The 15,448-nt window shown below is 39.7% G+C and overlaps 1 protein-coding gene across 1 annotated transcript in view; it reads right to left on the reverse strand.

The window, feature by feature from the left end:
- The window catches only part of SMU1 (SMU1 DNA replication regulator and spliceosomal factor), a 43,249-nt gene that overhangs the window by 10,800 nt on the left and 17,001 nt on the right, over nucleotides 1-15,448 (reverse strand). The window contains exons 5-8 of the mRNA XM_002743007.7: nucleotides 6,109-6,237; nucleotides 4,582-4,701; nucleotides 1,108-1,224; nucleotides 345-472 (exon numbers count right to left, since the gene is read on the reverse strand). Of these exons, the coding sequence (XP_002743053.3) occupies nucleotides 345-472; nucleotides 1,108-1,224; nucleotides 4,582-4,701; nucleotides 6,109-6,237 (494 nt within the window). The remainder of the gene's footprint in view (nucleotides 1-344; nucleotides 473-1,107; nucleotides 1,225-4,581; nucleotides 4,702-6,108; nucleotides 6,238-15,448) is intronic.

The raw sequence follows: 15,448 nt of genomic DNA on the forward strand, positions 1-15,448 counted from the left end.
CAGGGATGGACCTCTAAAAAACAGACTAACAAGAGGTTGAGATCAATGGCTCTCAGCTGGGTCCAAGGATAACAGACCCTCTAAGGTGATTACAATGCAGATGGGTCCATAGGATCACGCTCTGAGACCCATGAATCACTGCTACCCCCTCTTTCTAATCTCTCTTCTAGATAAATGGACAAAACAACAGCACTGTGTCAATTGTACTCTGGGGACATAAGGTCTCACATACCTTCACTCTCCATATCATACCATCATGATAAAAGCATAAGGAATCACTAGTACCTCCCTCCATGCCCTCATTATATCAAACAAGTGAGGGCAGTTTTGGAATTTTTACTTACCTAATTGTCTGGTCAAAAGAAGCACTAAGGATCTGACTGCTATCCTTAGAAAAGCTTAGACAGGTGACACCCTTACTGTGTGCCCTCTCGAATCTCCTTAAACATTGTCCACTCTGAATCTTCCATACCTTTTGGGAAAAAAAAAAAAAGAATTAAAAAAAAACTTGTAAAGTGGCCTACTACCGCCCACAGAGCCAAGCAAGATGCAATGCTCACTAATGTACTGAAACAGCATTAAAAATGCATGCTAATAGCTGAATATGATGTGTCTGGTTCACGTAGTACAATGGTAACTGAATCCTTTGAAACTTAAAACTCTTTCCTTGTAAATTATTAAAACAAAAATAGAGACTCTAAGTTCACTTAGCAGAAACCATTTCCATATTTTCTGTAGCCCAGGATGTACTTCTAGCATTAAATACAAACCACGGCAAACTGGCTATTAGACCATCTCCTAAAAAAAAAAAAGTCAAAGTGATTCTAATTTTTATACAGCCAGCCAGGGTGGTACAATAGAAACGGAATAAGCAGATGTGAACTAAAGTCCCAGATCTATCACTTACCAAGTATCACTTAAACATGTTACTGGACCACCCAGGAAGAGTTATTATTAGGATTACACAAGAAAAAGTAAAGTGATTACAATAAAGCTAATGCTCAATAAACGTAAGCCATTATTATGCTGAATATTATATGTAGGACACTACCCCCTAGCAGAACATTCAAAATGTCTACATATGAGAGGCTGTGCACTAATCCATACCTTGATTTTTCCATCTTGGGCCCCAGTTGCTAACATTTCTGTATCTCTGCTGAAACACATGCAGAGGACAGCATCATCCATCATCATAAAGTTATCCTGGGCCTGGTACTTAAGATCCTAAAGAAACAATGGTTAGTATTTATCAAAATAATGCAAAAGCCAAGTCCCCAGGTCTCTAGAAACTCACAAAAAGCAGGGCAATAGATTATAGCTACTCTAAACCCCCAAAGTAAACAGAAGTGCCATGCATACATGTTCCTAGTAAATAACTAGTTCCTAGTGATATTGCTGGAGATAAATAATTTTATACAATTCAAATTAGTATTATAAAAAATACCAACATACAACTCTAGATCTTTTTCTTACTGATTTTTTGTAGGCAAATTTCTCTAGTTTCATATTTTACATCTTTAATAAATCTGAATTTACCTATTTTTGTATGATGTGAGAAACTAATTTTTTTTTCCCAAATCAGCTACCTTTCCTGAAACAGTTTACCGACTAATCTATTTATCTGTGATGCTTCTTTTATCACCCATTATTGTTCAAATAGAGTGTCTTTCTTATTTTTTTCTTTTTTTTTTTTTGAGACAGAGTTTCGCTCTTGTTACCCAGGCTGGAGTGCAATGGTGCGATCTCGGCTTACTGCAACCTCCGTCTCCTGGGTTCAGGCAATTCTCCTGCCTCAGCCTCCTGAGTAGCTGGGATTACAGGCATGTGCCACTGTGCCCAGCTAATTTTTTTTGTATTTTTAGTACAGACAGGGTTTCACCATGTCGACCAGGATGGTCTTGATCTCTTGACCTCATGATCCACCCGCCTTGGCCTCCCAAAGTGCTGGGATTACAGGCGTGAGCCACCGCGCCCAGTCTCTTATTTTTTTCTAATTATAAAATAAGACTACTTCCTGGTTTAAAAAATAAAAGCAAACTATGCAGAAATATATACAATAGAAAATGAAAATCACTCATAAATCCACTACCCACAGAATGGAATTTGATACTCTATGATAAAAATTACATTTTATTTATTTATTTATTTAGAGATACAATCTTGCTCTGTTGCCTAGGCTGCAGTGCAATAACATGATCTTGGCTCTGCCTCCCGGGTTCAAGAAATTCTCCTGCATCAGTCTCCCAAGTAGCTGGGATTACAGGTGCACACCACCACACCCAGCTAATTTTTTTTATTTTTAGTAGAGACAGGGTTTCAACATGTTAGCCAGTCTGGCTTTGAACTCCTGATTTCAAGTGATCTACCCACTTCAGCCTCCCAAAGTGCTGGGATTACAGGCATGAGCCATGCACCCAGCCAAAAATAACATTTTAAATCAGTGGATACAAGTTAGTAAACTGCCATTTGGGGAAAAAACTAAGTTGGATCTATACCAACTTTATTCCCCTAAAATTCTAAAAGAGTCAAAAATTAAACATAAAAGATTAAAATACTAAAAGAAACTGTAGAAGAAAAGATAAATAAATTTGATGATATAGAAAAATTTAAGTCTGTAAAACAAAACAAGCAAAATCAAAAGATAAAAGTCAAACTTTAAAAATATTTGTAATATATATTATAAAACTTCATTTCCTTAAAATATAAAGAGCTCCTACAAATCAATAAAGAACAATTCAACAGAAAAATGGGCAAACGATATTAACAGACTTCATAATAAGAAATATTAGTTGCTTCATTAAAATAAAAAAAAATACTGGTGGCTTTTCACATATAAAAAGATGTTTTAACTTCATTCATAGGAGAAATATAACTAGTACTACAATTAGATTAGACTGGAAATGATTTTAAATAAAATGGCTGGTTAAATATATCATGGTTCAATCTATCCAATGTAATATAATACAGCAATAATCTCCAAAATATGCTATAAAGAGAAAAGCAAGAATGTAACAGGGTATATAGTATACTATCATCTGTATTAAAAAGTTTTGAGTAAGATATATAAGTAACACACACACAGGATATTCCAGGAAAGTTCCATAAGAAACTAGTAATCTTGGCTGGCACAAGGAAGGCAACTGACTAGCTGAGGTACAAGTGTAGGAGCAAAAAGCTACTTGAGTAACTTTTTGTTTTTTGAATGTTGTATCAGTTGTACATATAACCCACTCAAAGAAAATTTTTTTTTTTTGCATGCCTATAATCCCAGCTATTCTTGCCTGTAATCTCAGCTACTCCGGAGGCTGAGGCAGGAGAATTGTTTGAACCCAGGAGGCGGAGGTTGCAGTGAGCCGAGATCCTGCTACTGCACTGCAGCCTGGGCAACAAGAGTGAAACTGCCTAAAAAAATTTTTTTTTCTTTCTCTGAGGAGTCATCTTGCTCTGTAGCCCAGGCTGGACTGCAGTGGCAGGATCTCGACTCACTGCAACCTCCGCCTCCCGGGTTCAAACAATTCTCCTGCCTCAACTTCCTGAGTAGCTGGGATTACAGTTGCCTGCCAACACACCTAGCTATTTTTTTTTTTTTTTTTGGTATTTTTAGTAGAGACGGGGTTTCACCATGTTGGCCAGGCTGGTCTTGAACTCTTGACCTCAGGTGATCTACCTGCCTCAGCCTCCTAAAGTGCTGGGATTACAGGTGTGAGCCACCATGCCTGGCCTGAAAAAAAGTTTTTTACTTGTAAAAACAACAGATAATAAAACAATTATAGATGATAAAGGTCTTCCCTTGGTTAATAATAAAATTAGAATTTAATTAAAAATAATTTTAAAGGCCAGGCGCAGTGGCTCACGCCTATAATCCCAGCACTTTGGGAGGCTGAGGCGGGTGGATCACAAGGTCAAGAGATCGAGACCATCCTGGTCAACAAGGTGAAATCCCGTCTCTACTAAAAATACAAAAATTAGCTGGGCATGGTGGCACGCGCCTGTAGTCCCAGCTACTTGGGAAGCTAAGGCAGGAGAATTGCTTGAACCCAGGAGGCGGAGGTTGCGGTGAGCCGAGATTGCGCCATTGCACTCCAGCCTGGGTAACAAGAGCGAAACTCCGTCTCAAAAAATATAATAATTTTAAATTAGCTTTTTTTTTTGGAGACAGCGTCATTGCCCAAGCTGGGGTGCAGTAGCACAATCATGGCTGACTGCAACCTCAAACTCCTGAGCTTCAGGGATCCTCTCACTTCAGCCTCCCAGGCAGCTAAAACTATAGGTGCACACGAGCATGCATGGTAATTTAAAAACAATTTTTTTTTGTAGTGACATGGTCTCACTATGCTGTCCAGGCTGGGCTGAACTACTGGGTTTTCAACTAAGTGATCCTCCTGCCTCAGCCTCCTGAGTAGTTGGGACTACAGGTGTGCATCACTGTGCCTGGCCTTAAATGAGTTTTTTAAAGTAATACATGTTCATTACATATAGATCCTTTTTCAACTAAACTGACTTAGAGTGAGGGCACAGATTAAATAATTCAAAGTCAGTAATTTTCACACTAGGAAGGTTAATATATTTAAAATACTTTACCTTTCTGATTTTTCCAGTAGTAAAGTTCCATACTTCAATGAATCCATCAACAGACCCAGTGACCAAATACTGACCATCTGGAGAAAATCGAGCACACTCCACATGTGATTTCTGACCAAACTGTTTCAAATGAAATAATGAAACAGATGCATTTTTATCTAGTATACTTAAAACAATTCCTATTTTAACCTTTTGAGAATCCCTGCCCTAGCATAAAGTCATAGCTGGCCCATATTATAGAGTATTAGAGGAATATTTCTGTACATGGACACAAGGACCTGGTGGATGTATTTTCTCTGACTGGTTTTACATCTGGGCACTAAGTTGAAGCTAGTTTTTTGGATGTGAGATTGATATTTCCAAAGAAAAGCACATGAGACTTAGAATAAATAATCCTGTTAGCTCAGAGTATGTTTTGCTAGAAACAGACACTGTTAGCATGACTTTCATACTCAATATGTCCTAATATGTTTTTGTTGTGTTTTATCTCGAGGGGGAAAAACTCATTTTTTTCAAAGTAAATATAGGCTTCCCTATACTGTTTTATAAATAAACTTTCTATCAGTGTTTCACAAGCTTCATATGATCAAGTGATAATGTATAATTTACCAAACTTAGAACTAATTAAAGCTAATATACTGTCTGGTATATGCATCATTTGCTAGTGATGACAATCCCAGTAACAGATGAAAACTATAGAAAATTAGGTGGAAAAAGAAGAGAGAAAAGCTCTAATGTGGATTTCACTTTAAATGCCAACAAAGTAAAGTGTTTATAACAGAAAATTTTAGCCCAGCAGCATAATAATGATGGATTTCTATTTGTCTCAAGGTGTCAGGCAGAGTAAATGAAGGTGCTGCTCAAAAATATCTTTATCTGCAAGTTAGAATATATAATCCAGAAAAGGCAAATTCAAAATGTTAAGCCAAAGTCAAAGATTTGAGGAATATGAAATAGTTTAAAATCCAGGAATTTAGAGCACAAATCCAGAGAAACTATAATATAGAGATGCTAAAGTAGCAAATATACTTGTAGTTCTGAGAATTACCTAGAAAACTTTTTCCTAGGAAACTCAGATTTTAAAAAAATATAAGATAATAAAATCATTTTCCTCAAACATCACATAAGTCCACTTTGTAATCCCTGACTGGCACTCTGCCTGACACATAGCAGGCAAAGCAAAAATGGTGAACAGGAGAAGTACACAGAAAGTTCACAGCTAGTCCCCGGCTTAACCAAAGAACTAACCATTCTTCCAAATGCAGGTTTCTTGGGAGGAAATGCAAGGGCAGATGATGGGCTAGATGTCAAGCCAGATATTCATCCATTAGATTACACATCTGAGTTGTACCACTGCCAGGCCACAGCAGTATCCCAGGGGACACGTGCAGCAACCTTGAATACTGTCAGAGCTAGAGAAGGAGTTCTTCTCATCTAGTATCCAAGTTCCTGGCATAGGGCCTAGCTGAGCCCATGACAAGTCCTCAAGAAATGATTACTGACTGGTTGACTATCTTAGATTCCTACCTTAATATGCCTGCTCAGTTGTGTAGGAAACTTTTCTTCTTCCACATCTTTGACAGCTGCTTTGCCTCTGAACAAATCTATGGTCATACCAGGAGGAAGCAATCCCTGATGCTGCTGCCACTTCAGCGCCTAAGAGGAAAAAACGAAGTATAGCAATCTGTTCAGGTGCTTTTAAGATCTGGTCATGAGTGCTCAGAAACCAAGCCTGAAAAGATGAGGTTCAGGAAAAGCTGTGAGCCATCAGGACCCCAGCAATTTTTGGCCATCCAAACACAACATAATCTGTACTCCTCTGTGTGTCCAAGAACTCAGTGTGGACGGGGACTCTGAGAGCCAACAAGCCTATCATTCACTTATTTTCTTACAGGTGTGGCTCTTTTGTTATAAACAAAATTTGGAAAACAGAAATCTCCCATAGTTCTAACACTCAAATACACCCACTGTTAACATTTTATATGCTACCTTCCAATCTTTTCCCCCCTACATGTGTTTCATTAACCTAGCTGTAATTATACTATATGTAAAATTTCATTTTCTCCTCTTTTCACCTATCAATAGATCATACTAGTCACAGCTATCATTTTAATGGCTGTAAAATAGATCCCATCGATTAGATGTCTCAGTTAACTTAATCAATATATTAGTGGACATTTACACTGCTTCCAATTTTTCAATCACCTAAATAATGCTTCGATAAACATCTCTGTATATAAGTCTTTTTCTATTTTGGGGATATTCCCTGTTAGAGTATATTCCTGGAAGAGAAATTACTAAATCCAAAAAAGAACATGAATGGTTAAGGTTCTTGAAATATTTGATATATACTGCCAAACCCCTTTCCAAAAGGGCTGCTTTCCAAAAAATGTTGCAGTTGCAACAATGTTCACAACTAACTTTGGAGACAGATGGTTCTAGGCTAAATTATTCATCAGCTATGTCATTTTGACTCCCAGTTTTGCCAACTGAAAAAGTCAGGAAGAAAAGCCTAATTCCCAGAAGATAAAACAAAATATATATGTAAAGCCTATAAAACAGGCACATGTTCACATAATAACCCACAATCAATGTTTATTCCCTTTTCCTTTTGTTGTAACAAGAAAACTCAATAATTTTTGGATATCATTTAAAACAGGTCCCCAACCCCTGAACTGTGGACCAGTACTGGTCCATGGCCTGTTAGGAACCCAGTTGTACAGCAGGAGGTAAGCAGCCAGGGAGCCAGAGTATTATGGTCCGAGCTCCACCTCCTGTCAGATCTGTGCAGCATCGGATTCTTATAGGAGCATGAACCTTATTGTGAACTGCGCATGCAAGGGACCTAGGATGCATACTTATTATGAGAATCTAATGCCTAATGATCTGAGGGGGAACAGTTTCATCCTGAAACCCACGACCCTGACACCCCCATCACCATATATGGAAAAACTATCTTCCATGAAACCAGTTTCTGGTGCCAAAAAGGTTGGGGATCACTGATTTAAAAATAAGTAGAAATATAATACCCTACTTTAGTCAGTTCTCTAATAAGTTTAAACTTTTCTCTGTATTAACTAGATATATTTCTTCTTTTCTTAATTGTTTACTCATGTTATTTGCTCACTTATCTATCATACTCTTACCATTCTTACCAATTAGTGAGCTTTTAATGTGTTAAAGGTATTTGCTGCAGCAAACATTGCTGCAAAGAATTCTTTTACCAACTTTTTTTTTTTTAAAAGAAGGGTTCTCACTCCGGTCAGGTTGGAAGTCCAGTGGCATGATGATGACTCACTGTAGCCTCGAACTCCTGGGCTCAAGCAATCCTTCTACTTCAGCCTTCTAAGTAGCTGGGACCATGTCTATTCTTGATTATAGCTTTATAGGTTTCTTTTTATCTTAAGTTCCATTCTCAAGTGATAAAATCTATTGATCTTTTCCTTGGTGTTTAATCTCTAAGTTTGGGAAGTCTATAGGTTTGATAGATTATATTATCTCCCAATGTTTTTCTATTTTCTTAAAATATCTAACTTTTGTTGAGACTGTATCGCTCTATTACCCAGGCTGGCATGCAGTGGCACAGTCTCGGCTCACTGCAACCTCTGCCTCCCAGGTTCAAGTGATTCTCCTGCCTCGGCCTACTGAGTAGCTGGGATTACAGGCACCTGCCACCATACTTGGCTAATTTTTATAGTTTTTAGTAGAGACGGGGTTTCACCATGTTGGACAGACTGGTCTCGAACTCCTGACCTTGTGATCCGCCTGCCTCGGCTTCCCAAAGTGCTGGGATTACAAGCGTGAGCCACCTTGCCTGGCCGAAAATATCTAACTTTCTATCTTAAATTATGCTGCATAAAATGAGAGCAGGCTCTGATCTGACCTCTCCCCACCAATTCTAAACTCAGTGTCCCAATATCATATGTTAAATATCGTTTTCTGTTATTTCTAGGTTTTATGGTATTCTTCATAGTCATCTATTGAATTATTATAAATAACAGGATTGGATTTTTGCACTGTTGTTGCACTGGTTGCAACAGATATTCTTGTGCCTACTACCAAAATGATGCAAATTATGGGTCTTTATTAAATGCAATATTTCTAAGCCTAGTATGCTTTCAACATTCTTCCTTTCCAAAGTTTCTTTGCTAAATATATGTTTTCTTTTTTTTTTTTTTTCTTAATTGAGACAGAGCCTCACTCTGTTACTCAAGACTGGAGTGCAGTGGTACGATCTCAGCTAACTGCAACCTCCACCTCCCGGGTTCAAGCAATTTTCCTGCCCCAAACTCCTGAGTGGCTGAGATTACAGGTGCACACCATCACGGCCAGCTAAGTTTTGTATTTTTAGTAGAGACAAGGTTTTGCCATGTTGGCCAGGCTGGTCTCAAACTCCTGACCTCAAATGATCCACCTGCCTTGGCCTCCCAAAGTGCTGGGATTACAGGTGTGAACCACGACATCCAGCCGGATATTTTCAAGTTTATTATTCCAAATGAATGCTAAATTCCTTTATAAAGTAGTTCTAATCCTATTGTAGTCTTTATTATAATTGCTTTAAACCTGAGAACTGACATCAAATGTAAGTATTATCCAAGAAAATCAATTTCACCATTTGCTTAAGTCTTCTCTTGTAAGTTTTGAAGGATTTTTTTTTTGCCTTTTTAAATATGGAAATCATCTATTTCCCATATGGTGCTAGGTTTTATATTGCATATTTATGCTATAAACAGAACACTTTTCCACTGAATTTTCTAACTGGCTGCTGCTGATAAACAGGAGTACAATCAACGTATATATTTTGTATCTAGCAACTTTCCAAACTTTTAAATTAATTCTAAGATTACTATAGTTGAAATATTTATGTTTCTAAATATATTAATTTATTTCTTTCCAAAATCTTACTTTTCATGTTTTCCTGCAATGACCAGAGGGAACTGTGTCTCCTTGGACCTCTCTCCAATCAATTTGTACTCTCTACTGGCCTCTAACAGTTTCTAATCATTTCCATATTTAAAAAAAAAAAAACCTTGTCTTGCTCTGTGTTCTTTTTCAGCTGCTGTTGTCCTCCTCACCACCTTCATCTCCTTGCCTTAACCACCAAGGTTCAAGAGCCATCTACATTCACTACCTTCACTTTTCAGATAAATTCATTCCTTAACTCACTGCAATATCACTCTGTCCCTACCTTTCCACTGGCAATGCATCTCAAATATCCCAACAGCCAAACTAGACTCCTTTCTGACCCTCATCATGTTCTCTGTTGCTCTTGACCTTAATGACCACTCTTCTCCTTCAAATTCTCTCTTGGCTTCTCTAAATCCATTCTCTTGAGTTTCCTTTTTATCTCTCTGGAGGTTCTTTTCTCTGTTTGCTCTGTTGACTTTAAGTGTTTCTTATGATTTCCTTCTCAAAGTTTTACTTGACTTTTTTTTTGGGGGGGGGGACAGAGTTTTGTTCTTGTCAGGCTAGAGTGCAATGGCACAATCTCAGCTCACTGCAACCTCCACCTCCCAGGTTCAAGCAATTCTCCTGCCTCAGCCTCCTGAATAGTTGGGATTATAAGAGCAAGCCACTGACTCCGCAAATTTTTTTTTTTTTTTTTTTGGCATTTTTAGTAGAGACGGGGTTTTATCACATTGGCCAGATTGGTCTCAAACCCCTGACTTCAGGTGATCCACCTGCCTCAGCATCTCAAAGTGCTGGGATTACAGGCGTGAATCACCACACCCAGCCAAATTTTTACTTTTCTTAGTCTACATGCTTTCCCTGGGTAATTACATTTACAGCTTCAAATACTACTACAATTCCCAAATCTATAATTTTAGCCAAAACCTCCAGGTTAAGGTCCAGATTCACAGATCTAAGTGCCTATACTGCAAGTTTCCACTTGTATATCCCACAGGAACTTCAAAATCAGCACATCTAAAAACAGATCATTTGCCCTATTCCTAGTTTCCAGCCCCAGCCCCCAACAAATCTGTCCTTCTTATATTTTCTCCCAAGTCACTCAAGCCAGAAACTAAAGGGAAACCTAGAACCGAAACCTCACTTGCTCTTCACATCTAACCCAATTAATCTAACCCAATTAAATGTAGAACACATGAGTTTATTTTCACTCTCTCTAGAAAATCCACTAAAGTGATGGTAATTAAGGAATAAAAAAGGTACATGCCCCAAAAGACAAAGAGAATGAGAGAAGAGAATAGCAAGAAAAAATGTTAGTTAAATTTCATCAGGTGAAAAGTGAATGGACTAGTGGGAACCAAGAACAGAAAAAAACTGAAACCTAATTGTACGAGGCAAAAAAGGGGAAGCCACAAGAAGCAAGCCAAACTACCTTGCAAAATTCCAAAAAGGCTTAGGAACTGGAGGAATCATATGCCCTTCAAGGATAAGGCACGACACAGGCTGAAAACGGGCAATATTAAAGTCTGTATAAGGAGCATTTAGCTACCACAATTTCTCCCAACCCTGTGCAACTACCTCACCTTAGCCTCAAGAGAAAGAAATCAGGTGATGTATACTCTGGAAAGGTTGAAGTCCTGTGCTGTAATCTCAGTAGAGCTGAGGACAGGGTGAGGTGAGAAGCCATAATGAAAACTGGAGGGTTCAGTTTACACTGGTATGCTGAAGAGAGAGATTTCTCTACCTTCCATTCCAACCTGCATCCTCTCAGCTCTGGCTCCCAAGAGATGGTTTAGGCAGGAACTACTCTCCAGGCAGGAACTATTCTCTGGAAAAACTGACCACTCCAACAGAATATTTCTGCAGAGAATGACAAACGAAGATCCCTACCCTATCATCCCATGATGAATTCTATCAGTTCTCAAACTCCTCCTTCCAACTACCCAACCTGACATATATTTCCCAGTTATTAAGTGTTTCACTCTAATGTCTAGTATTTTTAAATATAAAAATAGCCAGTGATCTCTAAATATCTGAGGAAAACTCCCACATATGGTCAGCAAAACAAACAGGGAAGGGGAGAACTAAGAGAAAAAGAAAAAATAGGAACAATACAGGGACAATGCAGGGAGGAAAATAAAACTTTAAGAATTTAGAGAGGGGGAGGACTCAAGATGGCGCTGTGAGAACAACCCAGGATTGGAGCTCTCGTTGAATCCGCAAACGGTGAGTCGGAGCTGCATTTCCAGACTGATCTTTGTTGCCCACAGAACGGGGAAACTCCCAAGTATAAAAAAGACATGGGACGCCAGGCAGTAGGTCTGCCTGGCGAAGCCGGCAGCCAGGGCGGTGGCGGCCGGCCCTACCCAGCAATCCCCACAGGGCGCGCTTGTCCGGGTGCCCTGTTGAACCGGCAACCTGAGACTTGAGAGGGCTGGACTTGAGACTGAACGAGACTTGGACAGTAGGCCAGCCCAGGGGATTGCAGGGACAGATCGTTTGGGACACCCAGTGGGACGAACAAAACCGAGATTTCAAACTATCCCGAGCAGACGGTCCGAGACGCTCTGTGGGGGAGGGGCGTCCACCACTACCAAGGCAACCCGCCCCAACTGAGATACACGCCCACTGCTGACGCAGCCTGCCATTGCCGAGGCAACCCGCCCCAACTGAGATACAGGCCCACTGCTGACGCAGCCAGCCGTTGCCGAGGCAACCCATCCCTACTGAGATACACGCCCACTGCTGATGCAGCCTGCCGTTGCTGAGGCAACAGGCTACAATGAAGAGACTCCGCTGCAGGGCGTGGCGAAGACCACAGCAGAGCCTGCAGGAACAGGGCAAATCACACAACAGCAGGGCGGAGCCTCGGCAGCCAAACAGTGGCTAGTCTGCCTTCTAGCTGGGCAGGACACCTCATCGGACATCGAAAAATAAAGCCCGAACCCCCCAACACAGAGGATTTGAGAAAAAAAGGGATTTTTTTAATGAGCTCTGTTGCAGCAGAATCAAACATAGCAGCCTAACAGCCCTGAATGAACAACAGAGCTCACAGCTCAGCAATTGAGCTCCAAAAAAGTACAGACTGTCTCCTCAAGCAGCTCCCTGACCCCTCTATATCCAAAAGACTGACATTTGGCAGGCATCATCCTGGGACAAAGATAGCAGAAAAAGAAATGGGTAGCATCCCTCACTGTGCCACAGCTGCTAGAGGTGCACCCCAGACAAGCAGGGCCTGGAGTGGACCTCAGCAGTCATACAGCGAAGGGGCTAGGCTGGTAGAAGGAAAACCAAGTAACAGAAATACTTCATCATCAACAATCTGGGTGTCCACTCAGAGACCCAATCGAAAAGTCAGCAACTACACAGACGACAGGGGGATAAATCCATAAAGATGGGAAGAAACCAGCGAAAAAAGGAGGAAAACACTCGAAAGCAGAACACCTCGCCTCCTACAAAGGACCAAAACTCCTCACCAGCAAGGGAGCAAAGCTGGACGGAGAATGACTGTGACGAAATGACGGAATTAGACTTCAGAAGGTGGATAATGAGAAACTTTTGTGAGCTAAAAGAACATGTATTAAATCAATGCAAAGAAACTAAGGAACTTAAAAAAAGATATGAGGAAATGATAACAAGAATGGATAACTTAAAAAAAGATATGAGGAAATGATAACAAGAATGGATAACTTAGAGAGGAATATGAATGAATTAAAGGAGCTGAAAAACACAATACGAGAACTTCGCGAAGCATGCACAAGTTTCAATAGCCGAATTGACCAAGCAGAAGAAAGAATATCTGAAGTCGAAGACCAACTCAATGAAATTAAACGAGAAACCAAGATCAGAGAAAAAAGCGCAAAAAGGAATGAAGAAAGTCTCCAAGAAATGTGGGACTATGTGAAAAGACCTAACCTACGTTTGATAGGTGTACCAGAAGGGGACAAAGAGAATGAATCCAAGCTGGAAAATACTCTTCAGGACATCATCCAGGAAAACTTCCCCCACCTAGCAAGACAGGCCAACACTCAAATGCAGGAAATACAGAGAACACCACAAAAATATTCTGCAAGAAAAGCAACCCCAAGGCACATACTCGTCAGATTCAACAAGGTTGAAATAAAGGAGAAAATACTAAGGGCAGCCAGAGAGAAAGGTCGAGTTACCCACAAAGGGAAGCCCATCAGACTCACAGCAGATCTCTCGGCAGAAACACTACAAGCCAGAAGAGAGTGGGGGCCAATATTCAACATTCTTAAAGAAAAGAACTTTCAACCCAGAATTTCATATCCAGCCAAACTGAGCTTCAGAAGTGAAGGAAAAATAAAATCCTTTGCAAACAAGCAAGTACTCAGAGATTTTGTCACCACCAGGCCTGCTTTACAAGAGCTCCTAAAAGAGGCACTACACATAGAAAGGAACAACCAGTACCAGCCATTCCAAAATCACACTAAATGCTAAAGAGCATCAACATAATGAAGAATCTACAACAACTAACAGGCAAAACAGCCACTTAGCATCAAAATGGCAGTATCAAATTCACACATAACAATATTAACCCTAAATGTAAATGGACTAAATGCACCAATCAAAAGACACAGACTGGCAAATTGGATAAAAATCCAAAACCCATCAGTGTGCTGTATCCAGGAAACCCATCTCACATGCAAGGATACACAAAGGCTCAAAATAAAGGGATGGAGGAAGATTTACCAAGCAAATGGAGAGCAAAAAAAAGCAGGAGTTGCAATTCTCATCTCTGATAAAATAGACTTTAAAGCAACAAAGATCAAAAGAGACAAAGAAGGCCATTACATAATGGTAAAAGGATCGATAAAACAAGAAGAGCTAACGATCCTAAACATATATGGACCCAATGCAGGAGCACCCAGATACATAAGGCAAGTTCTTAACGACTTACAAAGAGACTTAGACTCCCACACAATAATAGTGGGAGACTTTAACACTCCACTGTCAATATTAGACAGATCAACCAGACAGAAAATCAACAAGGATATTCAGGGCTTGAACTCAGACCTGGAGCAAGCAAACCTGATAGACATTTACAGAACTCTCCACCCCAAATCCACAGAATATACATTCTTCTCAGCACCACATCACACCTACTCAAAAATTGACCACATAATTGGAAGTAAAGCACTGCTCAACAAATGCAAAACAACTGAAATCATAACAAACAGCCTCTCAGACCATAGTGCAATCAAGTTAGAACTCAGAATACAGAAACCAACCCAGAACCGCACAGCTTCATGGAAACTGAACAAGTGGCTCTTGAATGTTGACTGGGTAAACAATGAAATGAAGTCAGAAATAAAGAAGTTCTTCGAAACCAATGAGAATGAAGACACAACATGCCAGAACCTCTGGGACACATTTAAAGCAGTCTCTAGAGGAAAGTATATAGCAATAAGTGCCCATATGAGGAGAATGGAGAGATCCAAAATTGACACCCTATCGTCAAAATTGAAAGAGCTAGAGGAGCAAGATCAAAAAAACTCAAAACCCAGCAGAAGACAAGAAATAACTAAGATTAGAGCTGAACTGAAGGAGATTGAGATACGAAAAACCCTTCAAAAAATCAATAAATCCAAGAGCTGGTTTTTTGAAAAGATCAACAAAATAGACAGACCACTAGCCAGATTGATTAAAAAGAAAAGAGAGAACAACCAAATAGATGCAATAAAAAATGATAAAGGGGAAATCACCACAGATTCCACAGAAATTCAAACCATCATCAGAGAATATTACAAACAACTCTATGCGCATAAACTAGTAAACCTGGAAGAAATGGATAAATTCCTGGACTCCTGTGTCCTCCCAAGCCTAAACCAGGAGGAAGCTGAAACTATGAATAGACCAATAACAAGGTCAGAAGTCGAGGCAGCAATTAAGAGTCTACCACACAAAAAAAGCCCAGGTCCAGACGGGTTCACAGCCG

This window comes from Callithrix jacchus, chromosome 1 (assembly GCF_049354715.1).
Source record: "Callithrix jacchus isolate 240 chromosome 1, calJac240_pri, whole genome shotgun sequence".
Classification (NCBI taxonomy): Eukaryota; Metazoa; Chordata; class Mammalia; order Primates; family Cebidae; genus Callithrix; species Callithrix jacchus.